Here is a 16,145-nt window from a genome sequence, read left to right on the forward strand (position 1 = left end):
TTTAGTTCTTTAAGAGTTTGCATCAAAAACTAACTCAGCACTGGCGCTGTTCCACTTTGAAGCTGCTATTTTATAAAATGGAGGGAGAAACATCTGCAAGAGAATGCAGCCAGAAAGTAATCAATTTTCTTGCGTCAACAGTAAAAGTAAATGTTTCATAGCAATAGGAAAAGATCATAAACCACCCTGCTGTAATAGATGAAAATTTCTATCAGTTTATTCTTATTGAGGTGTTTATATGGAGGATTTTTACTCTTTTTGGGCCTTTAAACTGATATCAATCCGAATATTTCATGTAAATGAAGCAGCTGTTATTTGGGTGTCACAGCATCATGTAGCACTCTACTGCATCAAATGTATCCATTCATGGACATTATTTTCTCAAGATGATCTTATTTTCCGCATGATATGTCCTTGACAAGGTACCAGAATCATGTAAGGATGGACTGAGAAACACTCAGGTAAAATAATGTGACTGACCCAACCACCACAATCCTCTAATATTAAGCTCAATGAACAAGTTGGAGGTGAATTCAGGTCAAAAATAAAAATAAAAATCCAGTAAGAGAGGAGCAAAGCACTAATGTCTGCACAGTCAGATTAAGCACTGACTGCCTGAACAGGGGAAGCTACAGGTTTCTCTGCCACAACATATGCCAGTTAATATCAGAGCCAAGGATGCTCCAATGTGCTTCTGCACAGTGACTGATGTTTTTCTGGCTACCGAGAGCGCATATTTAATTGTCCAGGTCATTAAAACAGCCACACACTTGAGTTCCGTTTGACAACATGCGTGTGTGTTTGTGTTTTTTTTTTTTTTTATGCCTGACTGGAACAACTCAGCCTCTGGTCAAATACTGAGATTGTATCCATAACCACAGAAGTCCTTTGTCAGCTTTGCACACATAAATTCACCACCTGCATTCCACGGTTTTTAAGCTAATACATCTCCCCAGGCATTTCTATTCTGCTGCTGCTGCTGTTGTTGTTGTTTCCCTGTCAAACTCATTATGGGGAGAAAGAATTAGAGGGAAATATCTAGGTAAGACGCGACAGTGCAAGCACTCAAACAGCTAATTGCAATAACCTGGCACAAATGAGTAATTTAACTGCCTATAAGCGAGCCCTGAGATCTAAAAGGAACACTTTAGATGAATGAATTAGGCCAAAGGCCATTACACACCGAGACATTTAGAGCGAAAAAGAAGATTCATCTTTTACTAGGCAGGATTTGAATATTAAATGCTCCTGCTTACCGTCTCATGGCTAGAATCTGAGATTATCTCAGAGGCAAGCTAACATAATATTGTGCATGCTGCACTCTTTGTTCCAGACTGCCTTCCAAACCTCCATTATTTATTAGAAATCATCTATCATTAATCATATACATCATGCCAGTTGAGTCAGTAATTGCAGAAAAATTGTGACCACGCAGCAATCATTTAATGGACAAAATTAAGTCATACTTAAACTAAAGCCTGATTAAATGTCATGTCCTGGTTCCACATGAGCAACACTGACAAATAGGACTTTGTTTTCTGCTGATACTTTAAGTGATTGCTTCTGAACTAAACAGTGACAGACTTTAAGAGACATATTATTGTTCTAATAATGTACACTGATATTTTACAGTGGTGATCTGCAAAGTAATGTGGCTTGTTTCTATTTGCAATAATGAGGAAAGGCATCCTTTTCACTCACTTTATTTAAAACGATTCTGTGCAGTTTTGGCCAATAATGGTGCTGCAGAGAAACAGTCATGGACATCATTTACTGTTGCCTTTCTGTCGTGGAAGAACTTCACCAGCTCCAGTTCTCCATTAGTCAGAACACAGTGAACTATGTACATCTGTATTTTGCCGGGGTGAGAGGGAGATACGTTTTCAGTGGAGCATTCCTTAAATTATATCAGTTAATTATATTGATATAATTATCATAATATCAATTATTATCAGGTCATGCAAGTAATCCTGTTATTCCTTATAATAAATTATAACATTTTCAATTAATTTTTTTTGTTTTAGCTAAATAAGAAACAGAGCTGATTGGAAGACGGTAAAGCTGCAAGGTATGAAAAACATACTGAGAATAGGAGGCAAAACAGAACGTTTCTCAGAAAAGGTTTGACACCTAAATTTACACATTTTACATTCAGTTCAAGTACGAGCTCATTTGGTGCTGTTTTTCACTGCTGCTATACATCTAGTCTAGTCGACCACCTGAAAACAAAATTAGTGGCACCTTTCCCCCGACCGATTTATTTCTCTGGGAGCATGACTCATTCACGGAAGGAGGTTACATCATGAATAGGTGTGGCATGAAACACACCACAAGCTAACAGAGGAACACTTTCCACTGAGACGTAAGCACAGACCAAACCTTGCACCTCTTTAAAGAGGTGAAAGATATAACAATGCATCGGTGATATTATGCATCAGCAGAATGAAGTTTCTCTATTCTAAGCTGCAGCGTGACGCAGCTGCTGGCACTGACATGAGAGAAAAATGAGCATACTAGTCACCCAAAGTTCAGAGGTGAAGACGACAGGATCAGGAAGCGGCTCACAAAATAAAAAAGCTCTCAGCTCTGCTATTCATCTTCCCATGCTTATGCAGCATATACTAATGGGCTTCTTGCAGGTTGCTCTCCACTCTACCCCATTTCCCCAATGGGAATGCTTCCTCCCTGCAGCAGAGTCAGGCTGTGCTAATTCTGGAGACATCCAGGTCTCGAGGCCCGAGCATTGCCAAGCTCCCAGGTGGGAGGGGCCGGCACAATATGAGGCTGACAGCAATCTGAACCCCTGTAAGAAAAAAAAAATAGTGCCGGTATAACCCAAGGGGTTATGTGCTAGGAGCAGGGTGCAATTGTTTTCCTCATTTCCTTAGGCTTGTAAAGCTGATCCACTATCAGCGGCCGACTGTTATGCCACGAGCATGGCAATGAGGTTGCTTTCCCTGGGTCTTTTGACATTTCTTCCCATGTAATAGCAAGCAAAAAACCTATTAAGCCGCTAATCAATTTGTGAATTTGGAGGGAAAAAGCATTCCGAGGGTGCCGACAGTCTTTCACATGATTGAAAGTATCTTGTTTGACGTGCTTACCTTGGCTTTGACACGCTTTATTTCTTTTGGGACAAAGAGACCGCTGCATTTAATTTACTCCATAGCTTATCTGCAAAATGGTTTAACAAAAAAAAAAAAGAAGAAGGATTTGTACAAAACTAACACACTAAAAGTTCAGCAGTGACCAAATTAGCCAGAAAAAACACACAGTGAGTTTGTGTCCAATATTTTGGGGGGAGAAGCTTGTCCAGAATCATATATCTGTGTGGTGGCTAGTAGCTGTTGATGGTGTGTTGATAGGCGTGACAGATTATTATGAGGGTGACATCAGCTCCCAGGCTCTGACTCATCCATGCCCCCTGGACAGACTAGAGACAGACAGCTGTGGGGTGAGAGGGAGGTCATCACCCACACATCCAACCAAATTACATCATCCTGAAACACTACACTGAAAACTGAAAGCGTGTTCTTTATGAACTTTGCAGAATCCAGCAAAGCACCGAAGACATACTGCACAACGAGGACAGGCTCGTTTTCTTCTTTTTTTCATGTGTGTGCGCCTGGTGTTTCTCGAAAGCAGATTAGATTTTACTAAACGCTACAATTTGGTTGGGCGCCTGGGTGGCAGAGGGGAAAACCACTTGGCCACCATCGCAGCAACCCGGTTAAGCAGGATTTAGAATCGTCCTTCCAAAAAAATACTGAACACATCAACAGTCTATTGAGTTAGTAGACCATAAATAGCAGTACAATTCAGGATATATATATTAAATCAGTCATAGTACAGATATAATTTACGTGTTCTGCCACAGCTGTGTAACCCATACAAAAACAACACGCTGTAAAAGAATGTAGTCTTCAGTTTTATGCAACAACATTTATTTTCTTCAGCTCGTGGGATGCAAAACATTAATCAAGTGGAGTAATTCATGAGAGAGGCCTCAATCTCCAACAAAGAAGAAACACTGTAGTGGATACCGAGAAAGAGAGAGCAGCAGCTTACCAAACAGACAACTGCAGCTCAGGATTAGTTCCATCTCATCTGCGTAAAGAACGACAGAGCTGCCGAGGAAGTGCTGTTGAAATCATAACAGCAGTGTGTGTGTGTGTGTATGTGTGTGTGTGGTCACTTTCCCCTCCATCAGCGGCCTTCGGAAGAAAAAAGTCAAATTTAACTGCTCCCGCTCATTTCACAGATTTTCCAGACAAATAATTTCAGGTTTGTACCCACTAGCGCCAACCCTCTGTCCGTGCCGGTCTCGCTGGCCTATAATTACACGCCATTCATTTGATTTGTTCATTAGGTCAAGCCTCGGCTGGGTAGACGCAAAACGGAACCCTCTCATTAGTGGTTCATGACTCTACTCTCTCCGTGGTGAATGCTGGAGCTATGGTGGAAAACAGCCGGGCAGCAGTGGGAGAGGGGAGGCTGACAGGAAGATTTTATTTGTATTTTTTTTTTTTTTTTTAAACCCAGTGCACATATCTTCATGAGGGGAGGCAGCAGGGAATTTATACTGTATGTAATGTAATAAGTGTATATTTTCAATACCTCTAACATCAAGACATTGCTGTGCCGTCCATAAAACCCACGATCAACAAACACTAAGATGAGCGATAACGAAAACTAAAGACATGAACCATTTTTTTGGCAGAAGGGTTTATCTCTCCGTGCAGATCATAGTTGTATTTTTTCTTCGTGCGCACTGTGGTGCTTTTCAGACATTTTAAACAAATCAAAGATTCAATCCACTGAACATACAGTTGTATTATCATGTACAACAGGGGAGGATCGAGCTAGGATTCTATACTAGATCAAATATGCAGTCAAAGATTTGAAAGTAATTTTGATAACGTACATTATTTCTTTAAGACACAAATCGTCCAACAAGTTTAGCAATTTTTCCTTTATCCGGCACATTTTGGGTTTTTTATTTCTTAAAATTCTAATCTTTGAACAAATATCTGAACTTTTCCATCATCAGCCTCTACACTGAATTTTAAATATGTCAGCTCTTTTAAAAACTTCAGAAAATTATCAGTAATGACTTCTGACAATTAGGGTAATGAAATGCGACTTTTCAGTGTCTTTTCAGTGAACTTATGACAGATATGGAGTTGTAGGTGAGCTGCGCCCCAGTTCTCGCTTTATACAACCCAGTAATCTGAACAAAATGCCGAGACGCAACACATCTGATAAGGGAAGGCAACTCGTGGAGAAACCTTCTCTGCAAAATATTATAATGAGTCTCTGCTGTCTATTGGTATCGTCATGTCTAACTAGAGGCATTCAGATTTTATAATTATTTATTCATATCTGTGCGCAGGTATGCAGGTTGATGTCATCTTGCTTTCCGTTCTTTCATATCAAACCAGATCATGCAGATCATAAATACGCAACAAGGAATATTATACATATTCATGAGTACATAGCGTTGCCCCATAGTTCACTTCGGAATTCAGCATTTATTTTTTATTCAACATCTATTCATATTTAATTTTTCTATTTAAATTGTTAGGTGGTGAGTAAATACAGAACGAAACTGAATACACGACTGTGCAAAATCACTAGAATGTTAAATGATTCAAAACTGTGTCATTTTACTACAATTGTACACATTTTAGGTTGAGGTTCAGGGCATATGAACTCAAATACAGAATCTTTTTTTTTTTTAAACTGGTCTGAGGATGAGGGCATTACAACTCTTCAAGATATTAATGAGGTAAACACTATCCTTAACTTTCAAGAAATAAATATAAAATTGATTAAAAAAAAAACCTCTTAAAACTTATTTCAGAGGTCGGCCTTTAAAGGCTACGAGGTTCCCTGAGGGTCGGATTTAAAAGACCATCGTATTTTATGTTGGGTACAAAGTGGTCCAGAACATACTTTATGGTGTAATTTATCTATGATGAACCAATCTCCCTGAAATATATGCCTCAATTGTGAATGAAGGCCTGGGATGGGGATATATCGGAATTCGGATAAGACAAAGAAGAAAGTTGGGTTAATGTTATGGGTTCTTCAAAAAAACAAAATCTTAAGTATATGCATTTTAGAATTTTGTCAGAGAGAATATCTAACAGGAAGAAAAACACATCACATTGAACTACTAATGTTGATTCTTAAAAGAACCTCCAACTAAATAAATAAGGATGCTGAATCTGTGTAGGAATGAGTATCCTGTTGGGTGATGGAGGGAAGAGGGGCGGGTAGAGGGGTAGATGGGTTAAACGATCAAAATGTATTTGGCAAGATGTGCTGCCTGTAATTTGTAATGTAGCTAAAAAGAAGTATGGTTGACTTTTGATTGACAATTTTAGAGTAAAAAATGTAAACAAATACATTTTCCCCACTGAATCCACAAAAATGTCTGTATTATCTCACAGTGCAACAGTATCTTTCTGCGTTAAAAAAAAAAAAAAAAAACAGCCCATGTAGCGCACGCTCTCTGCTCTACAAACACAAATATTATTTCACAGGAGTTTAGCTGACAGACTGCAGCCTCACGGTGAAGTTTTCAGTTTATTATTCAGCATGTATCAAAATAATAGGACAGGTCACCGAGATGTTATGCGATAAATATTTCAGATGGTGTGAATGAAAGCAAGAAGAAGAAAGGTACACGAGCTGTAACAACTCTCCACGTGAGATCAAAAGCCAGGTTCTTTATTCTTTACACACACTGAGATCAGATGAGAGCTGGTTTAACGGACTGTCATACCAACAGGGAAGCATTACACCCCAGTGGTTTTCATCCACATGAAAAGCAGAGCGCCGCTCAGAGTGGCAAAAGATGAGGTCTTCAAAATCACTCACTCACACACACACACACACAATTGTTTTCTTCCTATTCCTCGTACATTCACAAAAAAAGCCAGTGTCATCACCCGGCACTGCAGGAAACAGAAGCTTTATGCTCCATCAGGATGTCAGCATCCACTTACACAATTACTGGATATGGTGCAGCTGTAATTAAAGTCCTCTTTCAGCACTCCACACACCATGACCTTTTCCAATGCAAACACTTATTGTCTCAGTTCAATCCAAGGCACCTCCGCTGGGATGTACACTGACATTTTATGTCGGTTGAAAAAGAAAAATGAATCCAAGTAACAGCATCCACTAAAATATGTGTTTGAGCCTCATCTGAAAAATAAGGCGCGATGCTTTTTAACCACCATTAGAAGTGGGTTTCATCTGCACCTTTGGCAATAAACATTTGAGGAGACTGAATACCCCGTGATAAGCACCATCATAACCTATAATCAGAAGATATGCAAATGATAGAGATGTTTCCCCTGACACTGCAGTGCCAGTTGTCTTGTGGTTCCCTGGGAAGTCTCCTGTCAGCGCTCAAGCAGGAGAATGGGAGTGATAGCAGAAAGGGCTGTTTGTTTTACATGTCACTGCAGAAGCAGTGTTGAGAGGGAGGGACCAGCTGGAGGAGCAGAATAGATTAGAATCCATCGAGAAAGAGTAGTGTCCTCTCAGTCACTCATATAAGCCTAAAAGGCACTCGTGGCACGATAAAGAATCACAGAAATGCAAATAGATGCTGAATTTTTTTTCCATCCGACATAAATGCCACGCACCTGTCCATCAGAAAATGTAACTTAAATCCAAGTTTAGGAGTTTGCAACAGTATTGTTCCTTCTAAATTAAAAATGGACAGGAAAAGCTCGATTATACACTCTGCATTTCCTCCCGATTTCCCTCCCACACTGACTCCCAGAGACACAAAGGGTGCGCCCCTTGTCTTTGAAATGGCACCCTATTTTGTTCTCATTTAAGCTTTTTATATTCAGTAAGAGGGAGAGGTACAAAGGGCCTAAAGCTGTCTTGGGTCATTAAACCAGACATTTTCTTTCTTCGTTCAGAATGTGTTTTCTGGCACTTACAGCAGGGGAAAGCTGACAGATTAGACAGGAAGTTCCTTCACAGGCTGGCTGTGGGCTTCAGGAGGGTGGGCTGCTCGCTGGTGCTTGGGGCAGCAAAACCGTGCCTGTCACTGTTTGATGGGCCAACCCAGAAGTGCAGTCATAGGGAGGTATGATTGATGATATCATGTACTCACACAGGATTCTGAATGCCAGTACACTCCTGTGATTTAATCCCTGTTCCTTCATCAAACATCCAGGCATAGCAGATGGACTGTGCAGCACCGAGCCTTTCTTTCCCCGAGGCCAGTGCCATAAGTGTCAAGACCACCATCACCAATCGATTCTTTGAGGCGGCACTGGCTGAATACAGGAGTCGTAATATATACCCTTCATTCATATCCACTATACACGGTGGATAGGAAAACATAAAATTGCCAAACTTTGATTAGAAGACCAGAGTGCAGTTAGAGCTAAATGGGATTTTTTTTTTTTTTTAAATATCAGAGCAAAAACTAAGAAGACAGATTTGTTGTGACCTTGGTCTTAAACTGTCTATTTGTCAAGTAGAAAACCCTCCTTTCACAAAATGATTACACATGTTTAATCACATTTCTGGCTTTCCGAAAGCCAGTCATAATGAACATTTAGCTTTTCTTGCCCCCACTAAATGGCGAAAATAAAAAATAAAAAAGCATCTTGGAACTCAAATTGGTTGAGTGCCTTTTTCTTTTTTTTACTTAATGCATGAAAAACCTTAGTTTGATAAGACTGACCCCTAGTGGTGATTCAATAAACCTAAGCATACAACCATCTGCATAACTGCCAATCCCACAAATGTATTAAACCCTTTCTCTTATGTTACAAAGTAAAACAGACAGGTCAAGCTATACATCGACATCGAGACTGATAACGGAAACTTGAGGATCAGAGTCAAAGCTGTCAGGTAGTAAATCCAGGAATAATATGAGCTACACAGCTTAGATTAAGCCAACCATCCCCCAGTCAGCCAACAAAGAGTCCATTGTACTTGGATAGCATATAAAGAGAGGAGAATGATTTTGGCAGTGATTTTCAATTATAGTTTGGCCACACTGGCCTCAGAGGGTTATGAAATCTCTCCCAAATGACGGAGATGTACTCTGTGTTAGATGCTCAGGCACTCGATCGCGAAAGTACAACATACTGTAAAGGCTATTGTTGTTGACACAAAAACATTGTACTGTTGGACCACAACTGTATATTTATAAGAACAGAAATATGAAGGATGGATGTCAGATCTCTGCAAAGGTACATTTTTACAGAAGAGGAAATCTACCTCGGCATACGAAGATACACGACCTCAGATCAAAGAAGAGGTGGCCGCTGATGCATCATTGGTAGCGACAAATTATCATCAATACCACTCTACCACATTATCATCAATCTCTCTCTCGAAAGACAAAAGTATCTCTCCATGCTAAATCATGAAATCGATGCATTTCTATCACTGAGAGGAATTGGTCTCCTACTGATCTCAGTGGCTGAGTAATGTGAAATCTATCACAGGGTAGTCCGCGTGGCCTGGACAAGATCAGAGACAAGACCCCAGAAAAGTTTGTATTGATTAGCGGGAGCCACAAGAATGAAACTGAGGAGCGAAAATGTGATTGGAATTTGAAACACTTTGAACTGAAGCTAAAGCATCTCATTTTAGTGAAATTAAAAAGGAACTGCACAAAATAATTTCCAGTACAACAACAATAATAAAACTAAGGTGCTAGATTACCTTACCAGTTGTACTATTATTATCTACTACACTAAAACTCTTATAGAAATATATCTTTTTTTGTAAACACACATGACATTTCACACATTTTTAAGCCAGCCTGTTCCTGTGCAGCCAAGTGCTGATACAGTTAAAATTGGCAAGGACATGGGCATCAAAGCCCAAACATTGAGATTTAGAATTCTTGGCAATGACACTCAGTTTGTTCAATAGTCAATAATTCATATGTTAAAAAAATAAAATGGGAAACAGCTTGAAAAACTCAAGACTTGTCCCTTCTTTTTCATGGATTTCTGCTGTTGCAGCATAGAATGTATAATTTGGGTGAATTCACAGTTTAAACTGTTGAGGCACACTTACCTTTGGCCACTTGGGATTAAGTTCACAAGCTTTTTCAGAATCATCCAGAGCTGCTTGGTGTTGGCCCAGTTTGAGAAAAGCTGCTGAGCGGTTACTATACAGGATGCAGTTCTGCGGGTCGGCTTGCAACGCGTCGCTGTACAAATAAACGGCTGCCTGAAAGTCACCTCGCTGACACGCCTCGTTGCTCTGCTGCACTTTCTCCATGAACTCCGCTTTGCTGAGACCATACCTGACCCCGTCGTCTCCAGAAATACACCGGACAGGTCGGCCCGCCGTCCGGGCGGCGAAGATTGAAAACTGGAGGAGTGGACAGAGAGTGCAGGAGACATGATCAGTCTGACTGAAACACATCATAACACTTGAACCAACAGGAAGTCCACAAAGCAAAGCACGCATAGCATTGAGCTGTCATTGTAGAAAAGCACAGGTGAGGAAAAAAAAAAAAAAAATCATTAATGCTGGCTCAGTTCCATCAAGTGTCCTGGGAAGCCATCATAGTGAACACATGAACACAACGAGGACCCTTGAAGTAGCTCATTTAAATGGAATGCAGCCATTTTTAGTATTTGCAGTTACCCTGTGCTTTGGCTGCTATGACATACCAAAATATCTGCTGTGTTTTGGCACGGGAACAGCAGTCAGACTCAGAAGATGCAGCTGAAGTGTAAAGGAATGTTAATGAATGAATAAATATTAAGCAGCGTGTTTTTGAAAGAGTGTCTGACAAAGCGAGTATGTCAAACTCACTCATCTGCTCATGCAGGAGAAATAAAAAGGCACATACCACGGCTCAATAAACCCTTTTAAAAACAGATATTTTAACATGTCATAGCGCGCGAAGCACCAGATCAATAATAACACTAATGTCTGGATTCCATTTGACTTTACCAGCTTTCTCTCCCTGCTATTGTGCAGGCCAGCTCGGGCTATCTCAGACACTAAACTAAATGTGCATTCTCGAGCAACTAGGAGAATACGCCTGCCGGACTGGGAATATCCCACAAACCGAGTAGGAGGTTTTTGAGAGCTCAGAGAAGTAGTTTTGATGCACTTGACATGACAGCGTTTGTAGTGGGGGAAAAAAAAAAAATCTACTTGCTCCAAAAATAAGGTGAAATAGCAAGACTTGGTTAGCCTATCATAGCTAGTTTGCCAACTGTGTTAAATGTTAAAAAATGGCAGTACATTAGGAATGTGGCGCGTAAATAATATTGACGTCCCGACCTCCGTTTGTTCCTTGTGTTGGTTTATATAAACGATGACGAGGTTGTTTGTTACTTTTCTGTATTCAGACAGCAGAAATGAAGCAGGTTTCCAGGGAGCAGCCACGCCGCCTGTTTGTTTTCCTTTCGTGGACTCACAGTTTGGAAGTGGGATGTTTTCAAATGGGAACTTTTTCTAATTCCCAGCTGTTGAACACACGATGGTGTTAGTGTTATTTGTTCCACCTTGTTCCAAGTTAATGTTATTGTCTACTGTAATAAAAAAAAATGTGGTCTCATGTAACTGTACTGAGCTTTATTTTTTTCTCAAATCAAAATTTTAAGTGGCACATTGAGACACAGCATTTGAGGACCACCACAAATCCCATTGTTAACTTAAAGAATTTAATGAGGCACATTTCCTCCTTCTGGTTTTTTTTTTCTGTCATGTTCATAGATTAAATAATAGTTTTAAAAAAAAATGATCCAAGTCATTGCAGATAAACCTTTTGTTTGAATAAAGACATTTTTTTATTCGAGAACTCAGATTGCTAGTTTTGTTCATACATCAGCTTTAAACTAAAGCATGCCAGACTTTATATTTCACTTCCTGTTACTGTAGTTCAAAATAAAGGTGTTTTTTTTTTTACTGTTTACAGCCATTCACTTCATAATCACTTACACGTTAACTGTAAAACACAAAAACACACAAAACAACAGTCTAAAGCTCAACCTAACAAAGTCATTGTCTTTGCACTGATAAATCTCCTTCATCAATACGATAACACACAGCTTTACAATGCTTTCTGTGTTGTGAGATTTAAACTGTTGTGGTTCCCATTCATATTCAGCTTCAACCACTCCTGAAGCAGCTAGCAGGAAGAACAATTATCCTGACTCTCAAGTCTTACAGTAACTGTATCCACCCAGTAACCTCTGATTGCACTAAGTAGGTGGATGTCGTGTCCGCTCAACAGGGACGGTTTGCTGAGTATTACTGAATCATGAAATTCATCTCAGGTTGCACATTTTTTTTGGGCCAGCTTCCACTATAGGCTACCTCTTTCTCACCACACCTCCTCCGGCTGACTTCTAGGATAGGGCAGGCTTAGTAATTACTTCCAGAGGCCCCGGGAGTAGAAGCAGCACGATCACTTTGGGTATCAAGTAGATTCAACATCAGGTTACAATGCAGCGGCAACCAGCTGCACCCTTTGACCTTCATATTTTCCACCTTCTTTTGATCTTTTCTATATGACAACTGTTAAATCACGACAAGTAAAGGATTGACTTCCTGATTTGCTTTGCATTGGCAGGACATTAAACTTCATATTGCACTTTTAATAGAAAATACAACAGCTGAGAATTGGCAAAATTGAAAACATTCTGCAAGATAAAGGAAAGAATACCTGGCTGCTGTGTGCACTGAGGTTTGAAAACAGGGTTTGTTGCTTTGAGTGCCATTGAGAGGCAACCCACCTCCCAGAAATGCTCAAACAGGCTGAGAGAGTGACATCCACACCACAATGCTGACATTCAAAGGTTTGCTCCAAAAGAAAATGTCAGAAGAAGCATCTATTATTGATTCGTGCTTCCAGGGTGCAACAGCATGTCGTTTTTTGTTTTTTTTTTCTCTCTGCTCCAACATACAGGGGGCTGCCTACTGTATGTGGGCAGCACGGGGCAGGAAGGGTGGAGAGTGAGACATAATGAGAGCCTTCACAAACACGGAGGACACCCTACCGATATAATCATAAGGAGACAGAGATAGAGAAGATATTAACTCAACTCACCGCAGGGAAAGTTTATCTGGACTGCACATATTTACATTTCTGTTTGGGAATTATGTGGATTTGCTCATGGCAATACACAAACTTTTCTGCCACTGCAGGGTCTTGGCTGTGCAAAATTCTCTGCTCATGCAACAACAAAATGAGTGTGGTTTTTTTTTTTAGGTTCACGGCCTGTTTTTTGTTGTTGTTTTTTTCATCTACATTTAATCAAATTTATGTTGTGTATTGTCTACTCCAGGAGAGCCCTGTGCAGCACAGAGATATATGCGTGACTGGAAAATCGATAGAGGTCTTTTACGAGGTTTGAGCAGGAATGGTCATTTGGTATTTCCTGTCCGGGACGCGGGGTAAAAAGTGATTCGAGGGGCATTAAAATGCCACTAACTACAAAATGATAGCTTGCACGCCAGTTTTGGTTTTAATGGTTTTAAATCTGTTTACCTTTTCTTTCAGAGTCGCTTGCTTCTCCATCCTGTCTGGCTGCTTTGGTTTGCGCGTCGGGTTATCGCTCTCATCCCATCACACTCTTTGTTGACTTTATATCAACTATTTGTGCATCAAGAAGTGTTCCAGATAAAAACCAAAAAGTCCACATCGCAGTGAAAGAGTCGATCATGTGCGAGGAAATCCACTAAAAGTGAGCCGTGTGGCGTCCAGGAGAAACTTTTCTCAAGGAAAGTGCGCCATGTTGTCAAATCTTTTCCTTTTTTTTCTTGTCTTTTTCCCCTGTTGCCATAGCGGATTTCTGAGCGCTGCGCACAGACAGGCAAGAAGTGAAGATCTGTGGGAGCCTGAGTCAGGGGAAGAAAAATCCAGTTCCAAAGTGCTGCAGTTTTTTTTTTTTTTTTATGGGTTTTGGACGTTTTGCAAACCATAGAAAGGGAAATGTCGGCTAATATTTAGTTCAGAGCTGTTTATCAACTCTTTAAGGGCATGGGTGCAAATAAAACGAGGCCACTTCTCTCAAGCAAACAGTCGCCTCTGGTATGGTGCAGGTCTTGTTGTTGCACCGTAAATAAGAGTGTCCAACCAGGAAAAACACAACAGCTTTCAAAGATAGCTGACATTTCAGACAGTGGTAAAAAAAAACTAAAAAAAACTGTAGTGTTAAAATAATTGGCAAAACCACCACAAATCCAATTGTAAAACTAGAATCATGGCTTTAAAGGTGCAATTTATAATTCCTAGCATGTAATACCAATTAGTATGATAGGGGGCGATAGTGAGTTACCATCCCATTCATATCTGGTCTCGGGAGTTTTTCTGGATAGTTTGTGTTGTCATTTGCTGCACTGTAGATCTATTTTGAATTGTCCAAACAAGGTCAGTATGACGTGTGTTGGCTACATAAAATTGCCTTGATTTGGTAGATAGTTAGATAATGAGAAAACTGTGCTCCTCATATACAACTCCCCAAGCGTGAAGCTGAAACAACTCCATATCCTCCCTGGTGGATGGTTGCAGTATGAGCCAAACTAAAGAAATCTATGTACACTTCCCAGGCTTCACAAAAGCTATAATAGGCTGTAACCATCTTGGAATAATGCCAAAATCGTATACATCATTACTGCCAAATGTGACCACAAACAATAGTACAGACCTAAATCTGCATATATTTTTACATGGCTCAAAAACAGTTACATCATTGGTACGCCGATTCAAATGCAGCCTATGTAGGGTACACCCAGAGAGGGTACTACTAGGATCTGGTGTCAAACCGGCAATACAGCTTTTCACAGCAGACATTTTGGCAAACCAAGAGAAGCACAAATAATGTAGCTGCACACCATTTAGGTTGATTAGTTCCAGGGCCCTGATAGCGTGTACGCTAACTGATGGCATCAAACAGAACCTTCATTCATGATATCAATTATTTCCAGGGATTGAAGTGGGGAGGTGCTTACCAGAACACAGTTGGTGTGCCACTTTTCTTGCACACCAACATTTTCTGTAAGCTTCCAGTACTCTTTTCTGCCCCCTTAACATTAGGTTATGTAGGCAAGTCATACTGACCCGAAATAAAGTATTACAAAATATCTAGTGCTTGCTAAATTCATGTTGGCATCAAATATTGAATCAGATAATACAAACTGTCTACTGATTCTCTGACATTATTGTCTGGAATTCATTTAGTAGATGACAGAAGTCACTAAATTCCACTACTTCTTGTTTCCACTTCAAAATTAAAAGCCTTCTCATGTTTCGGTAATGGTCCAGGCATCTACTGTACAGAAGATGGTTGGAATCACATCTGATGTGACTTTCTGTTACTATCATCGCCACTAGATCTCAGTATACCTTATGTCCTGTTCAGATGTAGCCTATTACTGAGAACTGTCATCAGATCTGCTGCTTGGGATTAGTTTGATGATTGCATATAAGAACTATATATAGGCTACTTGTGCAGAATAAATGGATTCATATGGTCTTCACTGCAATAACCGTATTTATTAACCAAAAATGAATTGCAAACTTCATGGTCCAGATATGTATCAATAAACGACTTCTTCTAGCCCTGAAGACTGAGATTGAAATACTAATTTGTTGAGATTTTGCAGACATAAACAGAATTAAAACTACAAGGAGTGATATGCGGGCCTTCGCATGCTGCACGTCGGGGATCCAGCGGGTCGGGCTGCTATTCAATTTTTTTTATTTTTTTATAATTCAACTTATTTTATTTAAGTTAATTCAATTAAATGTTTTTATTAATTAAATTTATTATATTTAAGTTAATTCAGTTTTTATATTTCTTTTAATTAATTTATTTTATTTAAATTAATTCAATTCCATTTTTTCACATTAATTCAACTTATTTTATTTGAGTTCATTAAAAAAAGAATTAATTCAATTCATTTTTTATTAATTCAATTAACAAAAATAATCAATTCAATTTATTAATTGTAATGTAATGTAATGTAATTAAAAAAAATTAATTAAATACATTTTATTAATTAAATTGAATAACAATGGGGCTTTCGCATCGGTGCTCAGGTCCTAATGATTATCTAATAACACCATGAAAACAGGAACACTGGTGCAAATGTATGCTCTCAGATTGAAAATGTTCTTT

At 39.5% G+C, this 16,145-nt stretch overlaps 1 protein-coding gene across 1 annotated transcript in view; it reads right to left on the reverse strand.

The window, feature by feature from the left end:
• LOC138215910 (tetratricopeptide repeat protein 28-like) overlaps positions 1 to 13,734 on the reverse strand; it is a 166,368-nt gene extending 152,634 nt beyond the window's left edge. The window contains exons 1-2 of the mRNA XM_069178404.1: positions 13,514 to 13,734; positions 10,075 to 10,374 (exon numbers count right to left, since the gene is read on the reverse strand). Coding sequence (XP_069034505.1) covers positions 10,075 to 10,374; positions 13,514 to 13,543 — 330 coding nt within the window. The 5' untranslated portion in view covers positions 13,544 to 13,734. The remainder of the gene's footprint in view (positions 1 to 10,074; positions 10,375 to 13,513) is intronic.
• Positions 13,735 to 16,145: the final 2,411 nt, after the last annotated feature.

Source organism: Embiotoca jacksoni, unplaced genomic scaffold (genome assembly GCF_022577435.1).
Source record: "Embiotoca jacksoni isolate LCO1_2020_lvr unplaced genomic scaffold, fEmbJac1.0.p SCAF_8, whole genome shotgun sequence".
Classification (NCBI taxonomy): Eukaryota; Metazoa; Chordata; class Actinopteri; family Embiotocidae; genus Embiotoca; species Embiotoca jacksoni.